Source organism: Desmodus rotundus, chromosome 5 (genome assembly GCF_022682495.2).
Source record: "Desmodus rotundus isolate HL8 chromosome 5, HLdesRot8A.1, whole genome shotgun sequence".
Classification (NCBI taxonomy): domain Eukaryota; kingdom Metazoa; phylum Chordata; class Mammalia; order Chiroptera; family Phyllostomidae; genus Desmodus; species Desmodus rotundus.
Window position 1 is genome coordinate 77,319,964 of NC_071391.1, and position 23,297 is coordinate 77,343,260.

Consider the following 23,297-nt stretch of genomic DNA (forward strand, 5'->3'; position numbering starts at 1 on the left):
CACAATTATAATGAGAAACAGAACTGAACCAGAGAAGCTCAAAGTTATATCAACAGAAATAAAAACAGTGGATAAAATAAGCAGAAAATAATTACTGAATAAACGAACAACAACAACACAGTAATACAAAAGTAGTATAAAACAGAATGGGCTAAATGTCACAAGAAAAGTAGATATAAATGGTGCTTAAGTCTGTAAGAGGAAACTCATTCACAGTAGGAAGATCACCAAGCCTTCGTAGGAGAGATATCACGTACATGTGCAAAGACTTTCAAAAATGTGAATGTGGAACACAACATAATCAGAGGTTTAGAAACAAGTAATTATGATTAGGATCAACACGTTTAATAACATCACAGAACTAGGTCAGAGAGTTAAGGCCAAAGTAGTAGGTTAAGACAAAGCTTTCAAATCCTAAACTAAAAGTCTAGACTTTACTTGGAAGGCACCATGGAGCCAAATGCATCGCGGTTTCCTCTCACCCTTGTAAGACCAGTTAACGTTAACAAGTTATGAAATGTAAGAGAGGGGTTGGGGAAAGGAACCCTTGCGACAGAGAGAAAGCAATAAGAACAAAAATTGTAGGAAAATGTAAGAGCATTGCACAAGCCATGATGGTAATTTATACACTAAGGAAAAAAGTTATACACAGTTCCTCGTCAAACTGAGCCGTACAATAAACAATAAGACTACACTGAGACAGCTTTCTGCCGCAAGCTGCACTGCGATGTCGATGGGGAGTTAATGACAATCAGTATGGACGCCATCATCACTGGGCACTTTCTTTTTGTTTTAGTAGATGTTGATTTTCTTTACTATGTAATAGTCACTTCAGATTATATGTTTGGATTCCCCAAATAATACTTCAACTTACCAATGAATTCCACAATAATTTTGTTTAGCTCCAATAGCACAGTCATCAATGTGCAACATGTGGGTGTCAGTCAGTGATACCAATCAACCAACAGACATTTGTTGAGTGCCTGTTGCATGCTAAGATTGTACTCTGAAAGGAGGAGAGTAAGTGGGGATGCCCAGAATGAATTAATATATAATTCATATTAATATAAGTATATATTAATAATTAATTGTATTAATATATACTTATATTAATATAAAGTTTAAAAGGCAAGAAATGCTGATAGAAACAAATTAGTAATATGAGACAATGTATGGTATCACATATGATACAACCCAAAGGAGAAAATTCTGTAGGAAAAAGGCAGAAATGTTGGCTGTGAATCTTAGTACAAAAGACAAGAACCAGAGCAATGAAGTTCACTTCCACTGACTACAAAATGGACCATAAGCTCAATCTTTCCAACAAGTTTCCTTAAAGACTCATAACCAACAAATAGGAGAGAGCTACTTTCCTCTCTTCCAATTTTAAGCACTCTACTTTCTCTTTCACAGTTTCACCAAGTTTTTGATATTTTACTATAATTGAGATATTCTAACATTGAAAAATAAATTGGAGTTACATCTATGGAAGTACTTGTAAATGACTAAAAGAAGGGTACATAAGCTGCTCTGGATACCAGGAGTTTTAAATAATCCACTACACTTTGGCTGGGAGAAAACTCTTTATAATGAACCAATCTTTTCTTTTTTTTTAGATTTTATGTACTTATTTTTCAGAGAGGGGAAGGGAGAGAGTAAGAGATGTGAGAGAAACATCAATGTGTGGTTGCCTCTTGTGCACTCCCCACTAGGGACCTGGCCTGCAACCCAGGCATGTGCCCTGACTGGGAATCGAACTGGTGACCCTCTGGTTCACAGGCCAGCACTCAATCCACTGAGCTACACCGGCCAGGACTGATGAATCAATCTTTTGACTATTTAAATACATCTCAGATATACCACACTAAAAAAATCATAGAGACAATACATTTTTATACAGTTATATTCTTTTTCTAAATGAACATTTTGGTATCAATAAACTAAATATAATTTTACCTTTCATTAATAAAAATGAGAGCACATAAGGATAAATTGGTCCAAACTCCTGTGATATCCAGGATATAGCAGCCTCTTTACTTGTGTATGTGAACTTCAAAGTGCAACACCCAGCTTACTGCTGATGGGAACAGCTGAATGAGTGACTGGTGGGTCTGCACAGGAAGTCAGGGGAGGTGTTCGCACGGTTGCCTGGTGGTGATATGAATCATGGTGCTGAATAAATGATCAAATGCGTATGTGAGGATTAGGAATTTTGACACCAAACACCCCAGGAACCTCTGATCCCCTCTGAAATGCTTTATTAAGTCCAAGTCCCTGGACTGGCTTTAAAGCTCTGCCTAACAATCTATTTCTTCAGCAACTCAGGACTGATACAGAAGCTTACCTTCTACAAAATTAATTCCCAGCTGTAATCCCCAGCTGGTTGACATACAACCTGGGAGTCTGAGCAACAGGTTTAGTTAAGTATTTGGAAGCCACACAAATCCTAGTTTACCTGCCTGTCACCCTTCTTCCTCTCGACAGAGTTTTTTCTACAAATTGATTTTCAAGATGAAAATTCACTACTGCTTTGGACCAATGACTGTCCCCCAGGCATGTGAGGGAAGCTGGAAACCATGGAGTTTGTGGATCTGCTCCCTCACCACTGCGGAAACGAGGCTGCTCTGTCATTCACTGGGCTGTTGAGTGCCTGCCCATCGTCCTGTTTTCCCTAACAACCAATTCTTGGTGGTGTTTGGGACATGAGGGTGGGGGGTAGTATTGTTTGCTTGTTTACTTTGGCCTTTCATGCTAAAGGCATTCACCAAGTGACTAATATACCCACAAGTCTCTTTTTACTTAAGTGTGAGGCATTACAATGGGATTTGAAGCTTTTTGTGTGGCAAGATTTTGTGGAATTGTGGCTTTCCCCTGACCATTTCATTTGGGCTCCTAAACATCTGCATATTTAGTGCTCATCCCTTGGACCAATTTGCCAAAATAACAATGTTCTGTTTGTGACTTTGAAACTACCCCCAGCTTCTGGCTTTCTGAAAGGGGGCTGGAGGAAAGGGGCTGCAAATCTCCAGGTTCAGTGTGTAGACTCTCACTGAATCCCCCTTTATTAACCTACCTGAGTGTAGAGTGTCCTTGATTTAATATAGAGCACGGGCAGCAAACGCAAGGTGCACAGGCCGAATCCAGCCCTCCACCTTGTTTTATCTGCCTGGCACCTTGTTTCTACCCCGCGGCAGCGCTGAGCTCTTCCTTAACTGTTAAGGAGTAGTTACATTTTTACAGTCCTAAAATTACATTCGGTCCTTTGAAGGCAACCTCAAGGTTGATGTGGCCCCTGGTGAAAATGAACTTGATACCCCTGATATAGAGTGTTTAGAAAAACACATGGCTACCCAGCTGGAAACATTTCCAATTTCCCTTGAACTGAGGTTCTGAGTGATTACTAGGTTCCTACAATTAGATTCATTTGTCCAGTATCTGGCTGGCAGAAGGGAAGTTGATTCCATTTTCCTTTAGCAAGTGACTATTAACACTGGTTATCAATATTAGAATTTTGCAGAACAAAGATCCAATTTCTAGCTTCCTGAATGTGAAGAGAATGGCCCAGTACTGGCGACTTTTTCACCTACCTTCCTAATCACTGGAATATATACTTAGGTGTTCATTTTTCAGCTTTCTGATGTTTAAAAGGTTGGGATGGGAAAACCAAGATGGTGGTGTAGGTAGACACACTGCGCCTCCTCGCACAACCAGAACTGACAGAAATACGAATGAGAAGGAAGTCCGACACCAAGTAGATAAAAAAGAAACATACATTCAGACCGGTAGGAGGGACGGAGACAGGCACCGGGGCGGAGAGGACTCTAGTGGCCATGGCGGGACCGAGACTGGCGGAGTGTGGGACCAATGGGGCAGGCAGTCTGACCACTAGCAGACCCTGCAGCCCCACATTCACACAGATAAACCGAGAGGGCCAGACTCAGAGTGGCAGAGAACGGGGAAAGCAGAGCAGTGGGTAGCACCCCAAGGCCCCACATTCACGCACAGATAAACCAGGACGAACGGTGGGGAGCGAAGAAGACTGAGTAACCCAGGGCTCCAGCGCGGGGAAATAAAGCCTCAAACCTCTGATTGAAAACGCCCGTGGGGGTTGGGGCGGCAGCAGGAGAGACTCTCAGCCTCACAGGAGAGGTCGTTGGAGAGACCCACAGGGGCCTAGAGTGTGCACAAGCCCACCCACTCAGGAACCAGCACCAGAGGGGCCCAATTTGATTTTGGGTAGCGGAGGGAGTGACTGAAATCCAGTGGAGAGTGGAGCAAGCGCCAGTGCTCCCCCACGTACAGCATCACAGCGCAGCGACCAGCCTTACCCCGCCGCGGGGAACACCTAAGGCTCCGCCCCTTTAAGTAACAGATGCCCCAAGACAAAAAAAAAAATGGCCCAAATGACAGAACACTTCAAAGCACCAGAAAAAATACAACTAAGCGAGGAAGAGATAGCCAACTTATCGGATGCACAGTTCAAAACACTGGTTATCAAGATGCTCACAGAATTGGTTGAATCTGTTCGAAACCAGATGAAAAAATGAAGCCTATGCTAAGAGAAACAAAGGAGAATGTACAGGGAACCAATAGGGATGTGAAGGAAACTGGGACTCAAATCAACGGTGTGGACCAGAAGGAAGAAAGAAACATCCAACCAGAAAAGAATGAAGAAACAAGAATTCAGAAAAAATGAGGAGAGGCTTAGGAACCTCCAGGACATCTTGAAACGTTCCAACATCCAAATTATAGGGGTGCCAGAAGGAGAAGAGGAAGAACAAAAAATTGAAAACTTATTTGAACAAATAATGAAGGAGAACTTCCCCAGTCTGGCAAAGGAAATAGACTTCCGGGAAGTCCAGGAAGCTCAGAGAGTCCCAAAGAAGCTGGACCCAAGGAGGAACACACCAAGGCACATCATAATTACATTACCCAAGATTAAATCTTAGAAGATTTAATTAAGGAGAGAATCTTAGAAGCAGCAAGAGAAAAGAACACAGTTACCTACAAAGGAGTTCCCATAAGACTGTCAGCTGATTTCTCAAAAGAGACCTTAAAGGCAAGAAGGGGCTGGCAAGAAGTATTTGAAGTCATGAAAGGCGAGGGCCTACATCCAAGATTACTTTATCCAGCAAAGCTATCATTTAGAATGAAAGGGCAGATAAAGTGCTTCTCAGATAAGGTCAAGTTAAAGGAGTTCATCATCACCAAGCCCTTCTTATATGAAATGTTAAAGGGAGTTACCTAAGAAAAAGAAGATAAAAAATAGGAACAGTAAAAATGACAGCAAACTCACAGTTATTAACAACCACACCTAAAACAAAAACAAGAGCAAACTAAGCAAACAACTAGAACAGAAACAGAACCACAGAAATGGAGATCACATGGAGGGTTATCAATAGGGGAGTAGGAGGGGGAGAGTGGGGGAAAGGTATAGAGAATAAGTAGCATAGATGATAGGTGGAAAATAGACAGGGGGAGGGTAAGAATAGTGTAGGAAATATAGAAGCCAAAGAACTTATAAGTATGACCCATGGACATGAACTATAGGGGGGGAATGTAGGAGGGAGGGGGTGGGCAGGATGGAGTTGAGTGAAGGGGCAGAAATGGGAAAACTGTAATAGCATAATCAATAAATATATCAAAAAATAATAAAATAAAAGGTTGGGATGGCTGTGGCCATGGATCCAGGCCTAGACCACTGCAGTTCAGTGGGGGCCCCAGGAGTGGTAGCTTGCCTAACTGGTCAGTTTACATTTTGGATGCAACACTTTAAGATATAGCTTAGAACCTGTTTATCCTTTCCATTGATTGTATAAATACATCATTCCTTTACTGAATTTCTTTCTGCTTAAAATACCTGGAGTGGTCTCTACTTCCTGTACATTTTCTGGAATTTTTTTCTGTCATATTTTGGACCTTGTAGATTAATCCTCTAATTAGTCTCTCTCTCTCCCCCTCCCTTCATCCCTCCATCCCTCTGTTGCTATTTAGATTGCTTATCTGTACCTTTTTCTGTAGTACCCAAGACTTTATCTTTTTCTTCTGTACTGAGCACATACCGCTTATGTATATACTTCCCATGCTGCTCTCTTCCATTGTTTTTTTTTTCCATTCTTTGTATTGTGTACTGGAAGAGGGCTACATTTCTTTTATTTCTTTACTATCATTTTACTACTGTTTCAGAGGAGATTAATGAGAAACTCAGGTGTTCAATCTCCTGTGTTAAATCAAGTTTCTGTTGTTGCTAATTGTTCACCTGAATCCCTTTTTGCTAAGGAATGCATTTAGAACCTATAATTACATTAAATACTATGTCTCTGAGTTTGCAAAAGGATGACGGTTCTGAAACATTTTTAAAGATGAAGATTCTTGTGTTTTCTATGTGTCCTGTAGTTTCTTGAGTTTTTCTATTCACTTCCTTCTTCTCACTCAAGTGCAGGAAGGAAGGAATTCTGCTCTGTATCTCTGCCTTGTGCTTCCCTGCACCAGTGGCTGATGCAGTCTGAAGCGAGGCGGATGCAACCATAGTTACTGAGTCAGCTAGGCAGCGTAACCCCCTTGAAATTCAGTGATTTATTCTCTGGAAATAACACTCCTGTCCAAACAAAGAAAGTAAGAATCTAGCTCACTATGAAATAAAAGAGAAGAAGGATCTTACCAAATTTGATGCATTTTAAGTTTACAGATATTTTAAGCTGAAGATTTGGTGGCAATTTTATGACTGTCGTTTTGTGGGTTTTAAAATTCAGGTTAATACATGAATTTTCAAAAAGGGATCCTTTCCCTATATGTATCCTGAAAATTTTAATGCCGAAAGCCTCGCACTACTGTGATCCCCTTGCTCACTTCTTTCTGCAACCGCCCTGAGTTCACCATCGACGGCAAAGCAGACCGACTGTGGACGCCAAAGTCTGCACACCAGGTGCTTGCTATGGACAACACATTCTGCCACGCATTTCCTGTTTGAGCCTCAAAATTAGTGCCTCTTAAATTCTCGAACTGTAGAATGCTGAATAGCTAAAAGTGATTCCACACCATTGGTTCATGTGGATATTGTCAATTTTGACTTTTAACAGCTCCAAAACTCCAGTTGAGACTAAATACCAAACAGATTTAAAATTCAAAACACTCACTCAAAATTTTTACATGTCAACAGACAGAACTTAAAAAAGAGATGACAAATGAGGCATTAGAAAAGATAACTATAGTCAGTTGTGGTACATTAAATAATGCCCCACATTTTTCTCACTACTCTAATCAACATTCTTTCTTAAAAACAAGTTCATTGTGCTGATCATTGTCTAGAAAAGACAAAAGATGGAGTGAAAAGAAAAAAATATGCACTTATTTTTATTTTAATTATTTTACATCTGTTCTTTTTTATTGTTGTTTAAGTACAGTTGTCACCATTTAACCCCCATTACTCTCCCCTTCCCTACCCACCCCCACCTCCCACCTTTATTTTTAAAAATGGAAAATCCTTCATTGATTTCATTATCAGTAAAATTAGAACCAGAAGCAATTTTAAGAAATTGTGTGTTCTGTATTTAGAATTAGCCTAGATGTATAGTACAGAGAACACACAGAGTCGTAATGACTTCAGTGCCAAAGAAGGCAAATCAGCCTGAGGAAAATATTTAGGGGCTAGAAAACAAAAGGCAAGCTTTTACCATTTTCTTCAAGAAAATTTTTTCCTTTTTTTAAAACCTCTTGTTGAACAATGTTTTACAGCACACATTCCTTGCAACTCCCCTAATGTGATGTTTCTCAGAAAGACTAATTTTTGTGGAGGGCAACTATGGTAAGGTAGTAAACAGGGGTGAGACCGGTGCAGAGGTTTGGTGGGTGAACTCCATAAACTTGATCTTACCCATTCTCCACCCCTTACAGGTGCCATAGGAGCAGATCACCTAATAGCACTGATACAGTCACTTAAATCTTTCCTTCTCTCATTTTCTTTGTGGAGAAGAAACATTTTGATATAATTTATTTCAAACATTATATACTACTCAAATTACAGAGTTATATAAAGCAACATGAACAAACATTAGTTTTAGACTTGCAAATCTGGAAAAGTCTCAAGGAAAATCTCCAGAGAAAACACTGCTCTGTTGGTCAACATCGTAAAAGCTGTTTATAGAGCAATTTCGATTCAGTAGCGAGGGACTAATGCATGAGCATCTTCAATCAGGGCCACGACAGTGATTCTCTAGCATAGCATCTAAAGCGGAAATTTCCCTTAGTGCACAGCGTTAATGCACAAGAGTGAGAGGAACTGACTGACAAAGGATTAAGTCCCTATCGGGGCGGGGAGTCACTCAGTAAGTCAAATAAACGTCTAACCTTATACTGCACACCTGAAACTAATATAATATTGAATGTCAACTGTAATTTAAAATTTTTTTAATTAAAAAAATACATTAAACCCCAGTTGAGACCACTTTTAATTCTCTAGTTAAAAGACTTCCCCAAACATACTCTATAATAAAATAATTCGATATTATGTTTCCTCATAATACAATTCATTATCTTTTTTTTCTGGAAGGTAGACTGTTTTGTTGTGAGGGAAACTGCAACATACACATTAGTTAATATAAGAATACAATATGAAATAATCTAACATAACATTATATATTGTCACTATATATAATTATATAAATGATATAATTTATATCAATTATAATATAAACTTTTGCCAATTCCTTTTAAAAACATTGTGCATAAATGAGAAAAAGAGAGGAAGAGAAAATGATTTAGAAGTCTGATTACATATTAACCGAAAAGTAAGTATTTTAAAAGAAAAAGGTAAATTCATATGGATTATGATTTTTAAAAATGAGTGACAATGAAAACGGCTTTCCAGTTTCAAGGCTCACAGTGAGCACACAGCACTTAGAACAGCTGTGTGTCTTTGTCTGGTCAGGCCTGTAACTATTTCCTTAAAGGTGCTCATAATTCATGTGTTTTCTTCTACTTCCACTGCCACAGCTCCAGGTTATGACCATACCTCAGGGCTGCAACAACAATGTCTCCTCCTAATAGTCACAGGTCCTGTAGCTTTCCTCACTCCGTTCCTGGGGCCACCGCCTCCCAGTGCTTTCCTTCCACCATGTTGTTTCCAGACTTGAAAACATTTCATGGGCCTCCAACAGCACACAAGACCCACTATTATCTAAGCTGAAACTAGATTGTTTCACTAGATGTTAAAACAGTGATCTTTTAAATAAACATTTTATTTCAAAATAATTTCAGATTTACAGAAGCATTATATTCAGCTCAGTTCCCCTAAATTCTTAATTTGGCTTTCCCTAATAGTAACATTCTATATAACCCTGGCACATTTGTCAAAACTAAGAAATTAATAAAAGCATACTATTATTAACTAAATTACAGGTTTTATTCAGACTTCACAGCTTTTCCATTGATGTCCTTTTTCTGTTCCAGAATTTAGTATAAAATTTGTATATAATCTAGATCAAATTGTTTTTTTCTAACTCAGAAGGAAACAGGAGGCGATTATTCATGTGATTTATCTAGGGTCATAAACTAATTAGTGGCAGAAGTAATATGAGCTACAGTCTCCCGGCATCTTGTATCGGCCATTTGTTTAATCAGCCGGTAGCAGTTCTTAATGTGTTCTGAATTACGGCCACTTTGGAAAGCTAGTAAAAGCATCAGAGAAAGACTTCTTTCCTCAGGAGCACACACGTGAGTACACACACAAAAATGTGTCAGCAAACTCGTAAGCACGCTAACGCTAAGACTGACTTACACGCTACACACTACCCCAACCGCTCAGCCACACTTATCTGTGTTCCACCTTGAATTTCTAAATCAGATTTTACTGGAATTGGTTCCATAGCCAAGAAATGTCTAAAAGATACTTTTCTACTTAGCCTTTGGGCTGAAATGTAAACACCTAAAAAAAAATCAGAAAGTGTTCTTTATTGTTTGCTAATTGCAAAATAAACATTGACCTTCAAGTTACCTGAAAATGGTGCATTTTTTAAGAAAGAAAGAAAAAGGGAAATATGGGTTGGTTTTCCCTTTTGCTTTAGATTACGCTCAATTATTTTAGTAATTAATTTTCACTTCACAGTAATTTAGATAATGTGGAAAATTTACTTGAACTTGGCATTATTTATAAACATTATTTATGGCCAATAAAATGCCTATTATTTATACTTCATAAAAATTCATTTTTGTGTATGAAATTAATAATGTCCTCATATAAGAACTATTGACATGAATCAGATCTGTGCTCTTGAATTCTGAAACCTAAACCAGGTAGTTAACTTTTTAGCATTACTGTCATGGGAAAAAAGAAACACCTCATACATAAGGAATGTTTCCTAACGTAGAACCGGCAATACTCCCACATTCAATCTTAGCCTAATCATATCGGCCAAACCTATGCCAATAAGCAACCAAACCATAAAGAAAACAATGTCGAAATTGTCAGACACACTGTTTCATTTCATATCTATGAAATAACAAAAAAATGATTACATGGAATGACTAAGGTGGGATATTCTAAAGGTTAAAAAACTAGGCCAGATTTAAGTTTTAAAATTAGGAAGGCTTATGATTTCCAATGTTTAGAATTATATTTTCTGTGGAAAAATGCTATTTTATACAGCAGGGAGACAAAGGAAGAAAGAACAGAATAAAAATTTCTAAACAAGTAAAATATTTTATTCAATTTTGCTGGATGTGACTTATATTGGCATATTTAAAAGTGTGATATTAATGTTGTCCGTAATTAGACAGAAATACTATTCTTGAGACACAGCCCAAATTTTCCTTTTGGGAAAATTATTAAGTCAATTGTTTTTACTTATTATTTGTCTTTTGTAAAATATAGTGTTTACTATTTTGGTGCTTCTATAATGCATAAGATAATCGATAAAGTCATTTAAAATACCAGTTGAACTGGAGAGCATTATGCTAAGTGAAATAAGCCAGGCAGTGAGAGACAAATACCATATGATCTCACCTTTAACTGGAACATAATCAACACAAGAAAAAAGCAAACAAAATATAACCAGAGACATTGAAGTTAAGAACATTGTAACAATAGCTAGGGGGGAGTGGGGAGGGGACAGTGGGGAGAAGGGTTTTCAGGAACCACTATAAAGGACACATCACAAAACCAAGGGGGAGGGTGGAAGCAAGGGAGGGAGGTGGGTTTGGCTGGGGTTGGGAGGAGGGGTGGGGTGAAAATGCAGACAACTGTAATTGAACAGCAATAAAATAATTAAAGAAAAAAACAAAAAACACCAATTGAAGAGTCTTTTCATCCACCCAAATGCTCTTTATTTTCTTCAAATATCAAATCACTAGTTCATATGAGCATTTTGATTTCTTAAAAAACATGAGGCTAGAGGTAAACTACTAGTCAGAAATTTCCTGAAGTTTGTTGGATGTCTTTTCCCACATTTAGTACCTACAGGAAAGAGAGTAACTATTTACAATATAGTATCTCAGTCATGTATAATAATTATATTGATAAAGGAATATAAACAGATTTTCCAGCTGGTGTTTTTAACTAGCGTTAATAACTAGCTTTTATGTGCAAAGAAGAATATGCCCAAGTGACTTCCTGTTTCTTCAATTATTCCATGCATATCTCAATATACTATTAACATGCTTCCCTCCAAATTGCCTATAAAGTAAAATTCTGAATAGTAAACCTGTGTTCCCAGTGACTTATCTTCTATGCACTAGATAAAAAATGGTTTAGTCTCACAGAAACAAGACAGTTTTCTCTTTACCTTGGAAGCCTCTATTTGCCATAGCTTTGTCATACACACTCATGTTGAGATCCACAGGTAGAGATACTTACATGGCTAGAAATATGAAGACACCAAGTCTTACCTCTTCTTTCTTACCCTGAATAGAAAACAACTCCAGGATAGCAGAAGTGCAACCTGGCCATTTTTATATGTTCAGAGACAGAAAAGGAGATTAGTGGAAATTTGGTCCTGTCGAAAACGTCTATGCTTAGAAAACATCCCTGGGTTCAAATAATCTATAATGTCTATTGATACTTTTAGTTTACAGGATTAATACATAAAACTACTATCATGTTTTATTAGTACAGTAATTGTGCTGTGGCTGGTTTGCCAATGACAACCCTTCTTGCGTCAGTAGCCCCGCTGGCAATTGTACCTGGCCTCACGTAGGTGATGTGGCGTGGACCAAATGTCTCCTTGGATTTTTGAAAAGGACCAAATACCCCACAAATAGAAACAGAATCTCCCTTGCCCCGATCCCAGCTTGCTCCTTACTGCTCTCTTCACCATTCTCTTACAGAGAAACCCTCACATCAAGGCAAATTATATTCAGAATTATTGTTCCTTACCATTAGTTATGGATCCAAAAAGCTAATTGGCTGTGAATAAGAACTCAGGCTTTAGAGTAAGGCAGCTATGAATTTGAATTCTGTGTGTTGCAGGTGGCCTATGTGACCTTCCTAAGTCTCAGTTTCTTCTCTGAAAAGTGAAGATAATAACAATCCTTAACTCACAGGCTTGCTGTGAAGATTAAATCAGGTAATGTGAATAAATTGCTTAGAGAGAATAATTCAACAAATGTTTGTTATCACTATCATGACATTTTAGAGATAAAAGGTATCTTAAAGATCATCTCAGTCTTCCTCATTGTAGATATGAAGAGACCAAGCTGAGTAACACAGCAAGTTAGTATCTGAACCACGATGAGATTCAGCTCTCCTGACTCCTAGGATAGAAACTCACATACAAAACACTAGAACACACGCTGTTGTTTCCGGAGTGTTAAGCTTGGTGCCTGTGGTCTAAAGACAGCTGTAAAGTTAAATATTACACCTTCTTGTAGGCTCAGCTTTTTTATAGATTATGTATGGGCAGCCCCATCTGAGGGCAGACTGCAAAGTGAGAGGACTGCAGTCATCTTTATAAATACTCCTTATTTCTCAGGACTGTCCCTAAATCTCCTCCTTAAGCCAAGGATTCTACCACTTCTTAAATATAAAAATATAATTCAGTCATTGTTATGGACTTAATGTTTGTGTCCTCTCAAACTATTTGTTGAAACCCTACCTCTCGATATGGTATGGTACTAAAGGGTGGGGCCTTTGAGTGCAAGTTACAATTAGATGCAGTCACAAGGGTGGGGGCCTCATGGATAGAATTAGTGCCCTTACAGGAGTCATTCGAGAGCTTGCTTCCTCTCTTTCCCCTTCGTGAGGATACAGAGAAAAGTCGACCATCGGCAAGCCATGAGAGGACTCGCACCAGAACCCAGTCATGCTGGCGCCATGATCCCCGATTTCCAGCCTCCACAACTGCTAGGAATGTATCTCTGTTGTCTGAAAGCCCAGTCCAGAGTACTGTGCAACAGCAGCACCAAATGGCTAGGGCAGTCCTGTAGCAGGTTTCTTTTTTCAGGAACCTAGATCTTTATTTCCAGTAACAATTGTTTAGAAGGCAGAGCTCTCACCTTGCAAAAGTTCTTTTTTCCCCAGATTTTTTCTTTTACGTAATATATACATTAAAAGGTACGCTTGACTCACAGACTTGCTTTACTTTTATTCATTTTGTAGTTGATCTATTTCTGGACTCTTCGGAATGCCTATTTTTCATTCACAGTGAAAGGCCCATCTTCTATTTAAACCAGATTGTCTTTTGACCACTGCTATATAAACAGGTCATCATATCCAGGATGCACAATGGAGCAGGACAGGGTAGTGGCTAAGTGCAAAGTATGAGTAGGGTTGGTACTATAGTTCCAGGTGGATCTTAGTCCTCAGACTTTTCCACTGTTGTAGGCAGAATATTATCCTATTCTCTAAAAAAATGCCTACTTCAGAATCCCTGGAACTTGTTAGCAAAGACAGAGTAAGGATGCTAATCAGCTGACTTTGAAAGAGGGAAATTATCTTGGATTGTTCAATGGACCCAGTGCAATCACAGAGTCCCTAAGAGTAGATAGGAAGGAGGAAGAATCAGGAAAAGAGATGTGGCAATGAAGCAGCGCCAGAGAGATGCAACGCCATTGACGCCGTAATGGAAGGAAGGAAGCTGTGAACCTGAGCTGCAAGCGACTCTGAAAGCTGGAAAACGCAAGAAGACAGATGAAAGACTGAAGCCCTGACCCATACCAGACTTCGACCCTACAAGACTGCAAAATAATAAATTTTTGTAATTTAAGCCACAAAGTTTATAGTAATCTAATTAACATATAGGTAATTACATGCCCTTATGTAAATTTGGGGATTTGCCAAGAAAACAGTTTTTATCACACAATTATAATTTAGTTATCAGTAAGATGCCTTAGCTAATAAAAACTTTGCCCAGATTACCAAACCTGCATCTTTGGGATTGCCAGATGAGGTGTGTAATAACAGTTCTACACATCATTCACCGTGGCTAAACTTATTAAATGTGAGACTCAAGTGCAGGATAAGATAGTCTGTTCCTTCATGGGAAAAACAAGATGAAGCAATAAATGAATTTCTATGTGTTTCAAGTATTAAGAGCTTTATACACATCATATTCAATCCTAACAATAAACTTCTGAAATAGGTACCAATTTTAAAGATGAGAAAACTGGGCTCAAGGAAATTAAGTTATTAAATTTCGCAGACAATAGGTTTTAAAGGCTGGATTCCAACCTAAGAACTCTGATTCTAGAGCTTCTGTACTTAACCACCACCCTATCCTGCTCAGTTGTACATCTTCTGATACAGTGAGCTGTTTATATAGAAGTGCTTGGTGAGCAACTTGGCTTTAACAGAAGAAAGAGTCTTTCACAGTGAATAAAAAATGGGCATTCTGAAAAGTCCAGACATAGATCAACTGTAAAATGAAAAAGCAAAGATGTTTAAAGTATAAGGAAAAGTTCATATCAAAGTAATTAAAGAGTCTTTCTACATTTTTAGTTTTATGTGGCAAGGAATTACGATTAATAATTTGCTCAGGCAAAGCACTTGATAATTCACGCCATTTCCAAATTTGGTGAAACTGTCCATAGTAAAAGCAATTATTTCAATTTCACAGATCAGTTGCTTGATGTTAAAAGACAATTGTTTGTAACATATGTATTATTTTTAAATTTGGATGAGTGGGAAGAAAAATGGGTAAAATTACACTCATTGGACAGAAATGAAGACATCAAACATAAAAAATTCAGAACTCATCAAAGATTTCTTTTTGTCCAGAAATTAAACCAGCCACAAAGTGCTCTGGGCGAAGAGGAACAGTTCTTGTGCGTCACTGCGTGCGGTAGGGTGACTCACACACTGAATCTGGAAAAATGAAGGTTGTCATAGACAAGTCATGGCCCTCATTTTAAAATCTTTCTTCCTCAAGTCAAAATGAATTTTGAGATAAACAATATCTGGCCATTTCCATTCTAATAATCTATAGGAAACTCAGTTATTCATATCATATGAAATGTAAAGTAGCTAACATATAATATCAGGTAAATAATATTCATGGGAACACACTTTGTAATAATTAAAAATTACAAAAAATCCTTATGTGTTCACCAATAGAGGCATAGATGAGTAAAATTAAAATGTGTAGTCATACACTGAAATGTGATATAGTAATTAAAATATTGAGCTACAGGTATATGTCTCAGCATGGATAGATCTTAAATTATGAAATTTTAAAAAGTTAGAGAAAGGTTCACACAGTAACATATCACTTACATGGATTAAAACACATAAAACAAAATTATTTTTAATGTACATATATGAGAAAGTTAATGCATAAAACACCAGACTTTGGCCCTAGCTGGTGTAGCTCAGTGAATTGAACGTAGGCCTACAAACCAAAGGGTTGGTGGTTCAATTCCCAGTCAGGGCACATGTCTGGGTTGCAGACCAGGTCCCAAGTTGGGGGTGTGTGAGAAGCAACCACACATTGATGTTTCTCTCCTACTCTTTCTCCTTCCCTCTCCCTCTCTAAAAATAAATAAATAAAATCTTTAAAAAAATAAAAAATGAAACACCAGACTTTGAAACACACCAATTCATTAGAGTATTTGTCACAATGAAAGGGAGGAAAGTTCTGAAGGAAATGTTTAATTTATTTTATTAATTAATAACTGAAGTAAATATAATGAAGTATTAAACCAGTGTTGAGATTAAGGGTATTATTTCTTTTAATTGTTAGCACTTAAAATATTTATAAAGTTTTTTAAATATCAGCTACTTAAATATATTAGGCAAGATGTATTTGGAATAAATTATTCATTAAATTATTTTAATTTATCATAATATCTAAATAATTCACTCTCTCAAAATGTATGATAATCATATAGTCTTATTAATAATAAATTCAATATAATCCTCTGAAGATTTCAAGATGACCAGACAATACTGGACATTCTACAGGATTTAATTCCAGGTAAAAATTATAATTTTCAAGTTCTCATGAGCTTAAAACTTAGTTTTATTTCACAAATTCTGATGTGCTCTAAGAAATGCACTTTTGTCTCCTATTAGAGAACATCCTTCAGACGTCAGTCCTGGCTCTCACTGTGAATGACCTAATGTACACACTACACCTGCGGGTTCCTAAATCAGCTGTGCAGTGAGGAGTGTTACAATCATACGGCCAACCTGTACCAACTGCGGTGGATGACACAAATAGAAAGTACTTAAGCACAAAAAGATCCAGAATCTGAAAACCCAGATACACTGGAATCATATACCTATATTTAACTTGCTAGAAACCTAACCAGGAGCCAAGGCGTTTTTCATGGCATCCCAGATCGAAAGGTTAAGCGTCACTGGTCCAACCACTCTTCTCTAGCACGGGAAGACAAGGTAAAAGCAAATGATTGGGACTCTAGGGTCTCAGAAATCAGTTGTGCTTCTATCAAAAACTGAAGGATAAGATTACCTGCTCCCACTTACTAGTTTGCTACTCCCCCCGCCCCTAATCTGTTCTTTCTACAACCTTAGTGATCTTTTTAAAGTACAAATCTGGTCACGTTATTCCTCTGCTTAAAACTCTTCAATGTCCTTGGTTACTCTTAGGGTTCAGTTAAAACCCCTTAACTTGACTAGCCAGCATTGTCGGGTCTGACTTCAGTTTGTCTCTTCATCCTCATTTTAATCCATTCTTTCTCCTGCTTTAATACCCTAATGAGGGTTTCTTGATCTCAAAACTAGTCTATTTCATTAATTGTTTACTTGGATACATTTAGCATTTAGTCTATGGTCTCCTTCAGGAGGCCAGAGACCATATTTAATATTGACGAGGTTCATTGTTGTAACATTAGTGCCCATCACAGTGCTTGGAATATAGTAGGTACTCAACAAGTATTTGTCAAAAAAAGAAAAGGAGGGAGGAACACAGGGAAAGAGAAAAGAAAAGGGTTACTTAAGAATAGACCAAATGTACAAACATGTTTATAAAACATCAGTAGGAATTAGGTGATTCGGTGTCAGTCAGAGAAACCGTCTCTACAGGGCAGCTCAGTGTGTCTATCTTTGGCTCATTTTTGTTTTGTTTTGGGGAAGGGGGAGAGCAGACAAAACAGAACAAAATGTTCCAATGCTTGCAGTGCTCGAAATGATTCAGACCTTCAGGCCTATTGATTAAAGGTAATCATAAATTCAATTAATGTGAAAAAGATTGTGAAAACTCAGAGACAGCACCCAAATGCCAGACCCTGGTGTGGCTGTGGGGTTTCCTTTGATGGTCTCCTGTAAACAAAGCCAGCTCCAGTTGTGATGACTAAGCTCAGGGCATGAACTCCTCACACAGTTATTTATTCTTTACACATTATTTTTAAAACTTGAGTTCCCATAGCAGATGTAAATACGCACTGTGTTGCACAGACGTGAGACGGAAGTACTAGCACCACGATGGGAAAAATCACAACTGCGGTAAGAGGGTGTAGACAAGGCAGTTGGTCTTCGGAAATTTCTCCTCAATTCTCGGTCTAGCACAGTGCCAGAATCGCCAATTTAGAGAAGTTTCTAAAATTCAACTTAATATGGAAATTATTGTCTAATCATCTATAATATGGCCAGAATTGTGTAAGGAAATTGGAAGAAATTTTAAAAGGGCAAACCCTATTAAAAATACCCTAAAAATGACAGGTAGTTCTTACACAACTTTCTCTTAATTTCTATTTGTAACTTCAGTCTCCTTTCTCATCTGCTTCTCAGGATTCTGGGAATCCAGATGATCTGGAAAACGTCCTCTGAAAGACTTTAACTTCCCTCCATGTAGGTGTGCTATGAAAAACTTCAAAGTATCAGCATATTGTTTATTTTTATAATCAAATTTTGTTACCTTTATATTCAGATTTTCTGCTTGAGGGTGTTTTTGTAGCCATGTTAATAAAAAATGTCAATAGTCTATTTCTACATTATGGTTTTACAATAATTTCTAAGTCATCTCAATGATGCACTAATTAAAGAGCTTGATCACAATCCCTAGCAGAAAGCCAAAGTCTAACAGGAGTGAGATAGTCATACTGTTTCGTTATTCTAGAGAAGTCCATCGTCTTAATGCATTTATTCATTAATTCAATAAATATTTATAGAAGGCTTATGATGTGCTAAACATTTTTGTAGGTTCTGGGTGTATAATGATGAGCCAAACAGACGTGGTCTCTGCTCCTGTGGAACTGGGTGAGATGACATGTACCAGGCACAAAATAAGGATGAATTCAGCTGTCAGAAATGTGTGCAGTTGTCAGATAAGAGCTTTATAATAAATAGGGTTGAAGTTTTACTCTGTACCCAGTGTATATTTCATTTGAGAGAGCCGTTATTTATAGTCATTATTCAAAAGAAAAAAGAAGACCAACGACCTCCTCTATCTTATTCTTTTGATTTTCATAAACATTGAGGAACATTTTGAAAATATTAGGATTTGTAGTGTGATGTGGACCCTTACATTTTAGACAGGTATACCTCAGCCGCACAGAGACTGTGGGAAATGACCAACCTGAATTTACCTCTCAGTCAAGTCCTGTTTTCCATGAACTCTCTCAGGGTGCAAATAAAACTTTTGCATCACAATTGCTGCTTTTCAGACTGGGCGGATCTACTCACATTATCTTAGATAACAACAGAATAAAAAAAAAGAACAGGGACTTACAAATGGCAGGATATTAGCTCCAGGCAGTGCCAAAGACAAGGGGAGGAGACCAGAGAATACTTACTGGTAAGTGGTTGGGCTCACATTGATGCGCCGAGGGTGGCTTCCCGATTCAAATTTGCTTGCCAGAGTGACGTTATTTCCAAACAGGCAATATCGGGGCATCCTTACGCCAACAACTCCAGCCAGCACGGAGCCTGAGTGAATGCCTATCCTCATCTAAAATTAAAAAAGAAAAAAATATATATGTTTTCATTGGGTGTGCAATTATTTTAATGGGAAGTACTGCTAATTATAAAAACCGTTCAACTACGAACTCCTCAAAGACCTTGGTCATTTTTGTCAGCCCAGTATCTGGATGAACATGGATGTTGTGGAATAAATGAATAAATGCATTTATTATAGGAAAAAACTACATTTAATTTGCTACATGAAACTAGTTATGTTACAAGTTAAATCAGGTTTCGTTTGTACATGAGAGGCTCTAAACATGGAAAATGTATTATTCTTCTTCTCATTACTTCTTCTTACATGAAACCCTATTTTCCTTCATATCATTAAACACAATTCTCAATTAAATGTTTATATTTGTTTATTTTATTTTGGCATCAGATGTTTCCCATGAGAGAAGGGTCTGTATCTGCTTCCTCACTGCTGAGTACTCAACACTCAGCTCTGTACCAGGAGTAAAGGAGGCACTCCCACTCCGCGGGAAGTGACGAGCGCTGAATAAACGGCCCGAATTCCCCAACACAGAATTGAAATGGAGTTACAAAGAATTCAACCCTGACTCTGTCAAGAAGAGTCGATTGAAAACCTGAAGAGTAAATAAGTGCTGTATATTTTACTCCCTGAGAATCTGATAAAGATCTGTCTTGTCCATGCCTCGAAGGGGCTCTCAACGTGCAGTTACTACACACTTAAATGGGATCACAGCAATGAAGCTGTATCCACATGAACTACACCAAAATAACAGAAGCCAATGGTGACCAATGGAGGATGCTGTCCTTTTTGCTAGGAGAATGTGGGTGACTCCGGGAAAAGGGGAGCAGATCGTACCCCCAGATGCCCGCTAAGCAGGCGGCGTCAGCCCTTCACTCCCCTGTGTGCTATCGCTGGGACAGCTGTGAGGATGACAACTCAGACCAACCGTTGTCATCAGATGGGAGCCTTCTGTGTGTATCCCCCAGCAATAAGACAGGTCGAAACCAATGCGATCTAGCTGATGTCCTTCCTGATAACCTCTTCATCTACTCTTTAAACACTCATTCTAAAATTTATTTAAAAATTGAATATGCTAGGAAGAGCTGAGGTACATTTGAGAAAGAATAAAAAGTTGAAATGTTTGCCCTATATCAATTCTTTGTATAAACATATCTAATTAGTACACAGATATCATAACATTGATGCATAAAGACATAAACTAATAAAACAAACAGCCCAGAAAGACTTCCACGCACACATGGGTGATTGATATATGACAGGGCTGGCACTTCAGGTCAGCGAGAAACAAGTGGCATTTCCATTAGGATATTCTGGATCAACTGTATCTTCACATGGAAAAAAATCCAAGTATATTAAAGATCTTAATGTAGAAGGTACAATGTTAAAGCTTTAAAATTAACTGTTTTAATTAAGGTAAAGGTCAATGTGCATTATCAGTTCAACCCTAAAATATCGGCACCTAAAACTGTAGACTTTTCTTAGCCTCTTAGTTCCCAGGGGAGTGGTCCAGATTATTAGGCAGCTAGCTCTGTTCCCCACAGGCAGTCAGGGACCAAGTTCCCATCATCGTGTTCCTCTTCATGTCTTGTCTCATGTATTGTTCTTCTTTTAAGAAAATGTGAAGCTGGGTCAGGAACACCCTCACATTCCCGCTCAGGGTGTGGTGAGACAGAGAGCAGACGTCCAGGGGAGGGGACTGAGGTCGCGCTGAAGGTGATCTTCAGTCTTTTGTTTAGACCCATATTTACATCTGGTATCATTTTTCTTCTGCCTAAAAAACTTCCTTAATTTTTTAAAAATGTAGGTCTACTGGTGATGAATTCTTTCAGTTTCATGTGTTTGAAAAAAGCCTTTATTTTGCCTTCATATCTGAAAGACATTTTCACTGGTTATAGAATTCTAGGCTGATATTATACTGTGTTCTAAGCATAATGAAAGTAGGCTAGGCTGAGGATGATGTTTGGTAGGTTAGGTGTATTAAATGGATTTTCAACTCACAATATGTTTAACTTACAAAGCATTTATGGGACATAATCCCATTGTGAGACAAAAAGCATCTTGACATCTTTTTCTTCTGGCTGCTTTAAATTTTTCTATTTTTCTCTAATTTTGAAATTTTAATTATGATTTCCTTTGATGCTGTTTCCTTCATGTTTCTTGTGTTTGGAGTTTGTTCTTTTTTTAAAATCTGTAGGTCATATAGTTTTCCTCATATTTGGAAAAATTCAGACAACTTTTCTTCAAATATATTTTCTATCCACCCCTCCCTCTTGGAGACACTAATTACATGTTTATTAGGATGCTTGAAGTGTTTCCACAGTTCACTAATGATCTGTTCATTTAAAATATATTTTTCTCTCTCTATTTATTTTGGATAATTTCTGCTGCAATGTCTTCAAAATTACCAATCTCTTCTTTTGTAATGTATAATCTTTTGTTAATCACATCTGGTATATTTTTCATCTCAGACACTGTGATTTTGTTCTCTAGAAGTTCAATTTGGGGTTACTTTTCATCTTTCAAGTATCATATTAACTTTTGAACATATGAAATACAGTTTACCTAATTTTTTCAATACTCTTGTCTGCTAATATTAATATGTTTTAGTTATGTATCAGTTTGATTGATTGATTAATTTTTCTCATCATTATGGGTCATATTTTTCTGCATGCCATGTAGTTTTTGGATGGATGTTAGATAGCATGAATTTGACTTTGTTGAGTCTTGGATATTTTTATACTCATAAATATTCTTGAGCTTTGTGGTGAGATGCAATCAAGTTACTTAGAAACAGTTTGTTCTTTTCAAGTCTTGCTTTTTAAGATTTGTTAGAAAAGTCTTGAGCAATGTTTCATGTAGGGCTAATTATTCCGTGCCACTGAGGCAAGAACCCTCTGAGTACTGTACCCAAAGCCCATGATTTATGAGGTTTTCCAGTCCTTGATGGGAAAAGGCAATTTTTCTAAGTCCTGTGTGAGTGCCAGGAACTTTCTCCTCTAATACCTTCAGATTTTTTCCCCCACTGGGCTCAGGCAGTTTTCTTACATGCAAAAATAATCAGTACTTTGCAGAGCACACAGGGGGCCTCTGAGGAGCGATCTGGTAGTCTCTGGGCAACAGTCTCCTCACCGGAGACTGTCTGTGACCTCTAGCCTCCTTAGACTCCCCGGACTCGCAGCTCCATCTCTTCAACCAGAGAGACTGTTGAGTGCTTCTTGGTTTTCTCCTCCCTGCCGCACAGCCTAGATATCTCCCAAGGCAATACGCCAGGGAAATCACATGTCTCATCTTATTTGTTTCCTATCTGTGTCTTCCATTGCCTAGTGTTCAATGTCATGAAAACTGGTGGGGGTGGAGAACGGGGAGTTTGTATGTTTTGTCCAGATTTTTGATTGTTTAAGGTGGGAGTGTAAATCCAGTCCATTACTCTTTATTGGCTGGAAGCAGACATGGGATAGACTTTTTTTAAAAAAGAAAGCAAGCTATCTGAAAAAAATTAGGTTTATTTCTGATGAGAGATTGTCTATTTGAATTTAAAGGTAAAATGCTAAGTGGTAATATCATTTTAAATGAGATAAGTATACAGCACTTTTCTCTAAAATTAGCATTTTCCAATATTATCATATTTCTTTGGGTTTCTGTTTGCTTTCAGAAGACCTATTTTTATTAAATTACCCTGTGCAATACAGGCCTGGCTGAAAAATGCCAGATCTTGGATCTAAGATTGTGAGTCTGAACCTGTGATCACTATAGTGATCTATTTTTAAGCAGAAAGAGAGCATAAGTAAATATCATGTTTATAAGTTTTACAGCTTCTTTATTCTGTGGTTTCATTTGTTTGGCATTGTGGGTGACACAAATGAGTAAATGAGTTTATTCTCTTCTGTCAATAACTTGAAATTTTACAAAGACAAAAGTCTTATTTCTTAAGAAAACACTATACATGTAGTTAACAAA

At 37.8% G+C, this 23,297-nt stretch overlaps 1 protein-coding gene across 1 annotated transcript in view; it reads right to left on the minus strand.

Moving 5' to 3' along the window:
* The window catches only part of GUCY1A2 (guanylate cyclase 1 soluble subunit alpha 2), a 317,887-nt gene that overhangs the window by 11,821 nt on the left and 282,769 nt on the right, over positions 1 to 23,297 (minus strand). The window contains exon 7 of the mRNA XM_053924981.1: positions 19,180 to 19,334. Within this exon, the coding sequence (XP_053780956.1) occupies positions 19,180 to 19,334 (155 nt within the window). The remainder of the gene's footprint in view (positions 1 to 19,179; positions 19,335 to 23,297) is intronic.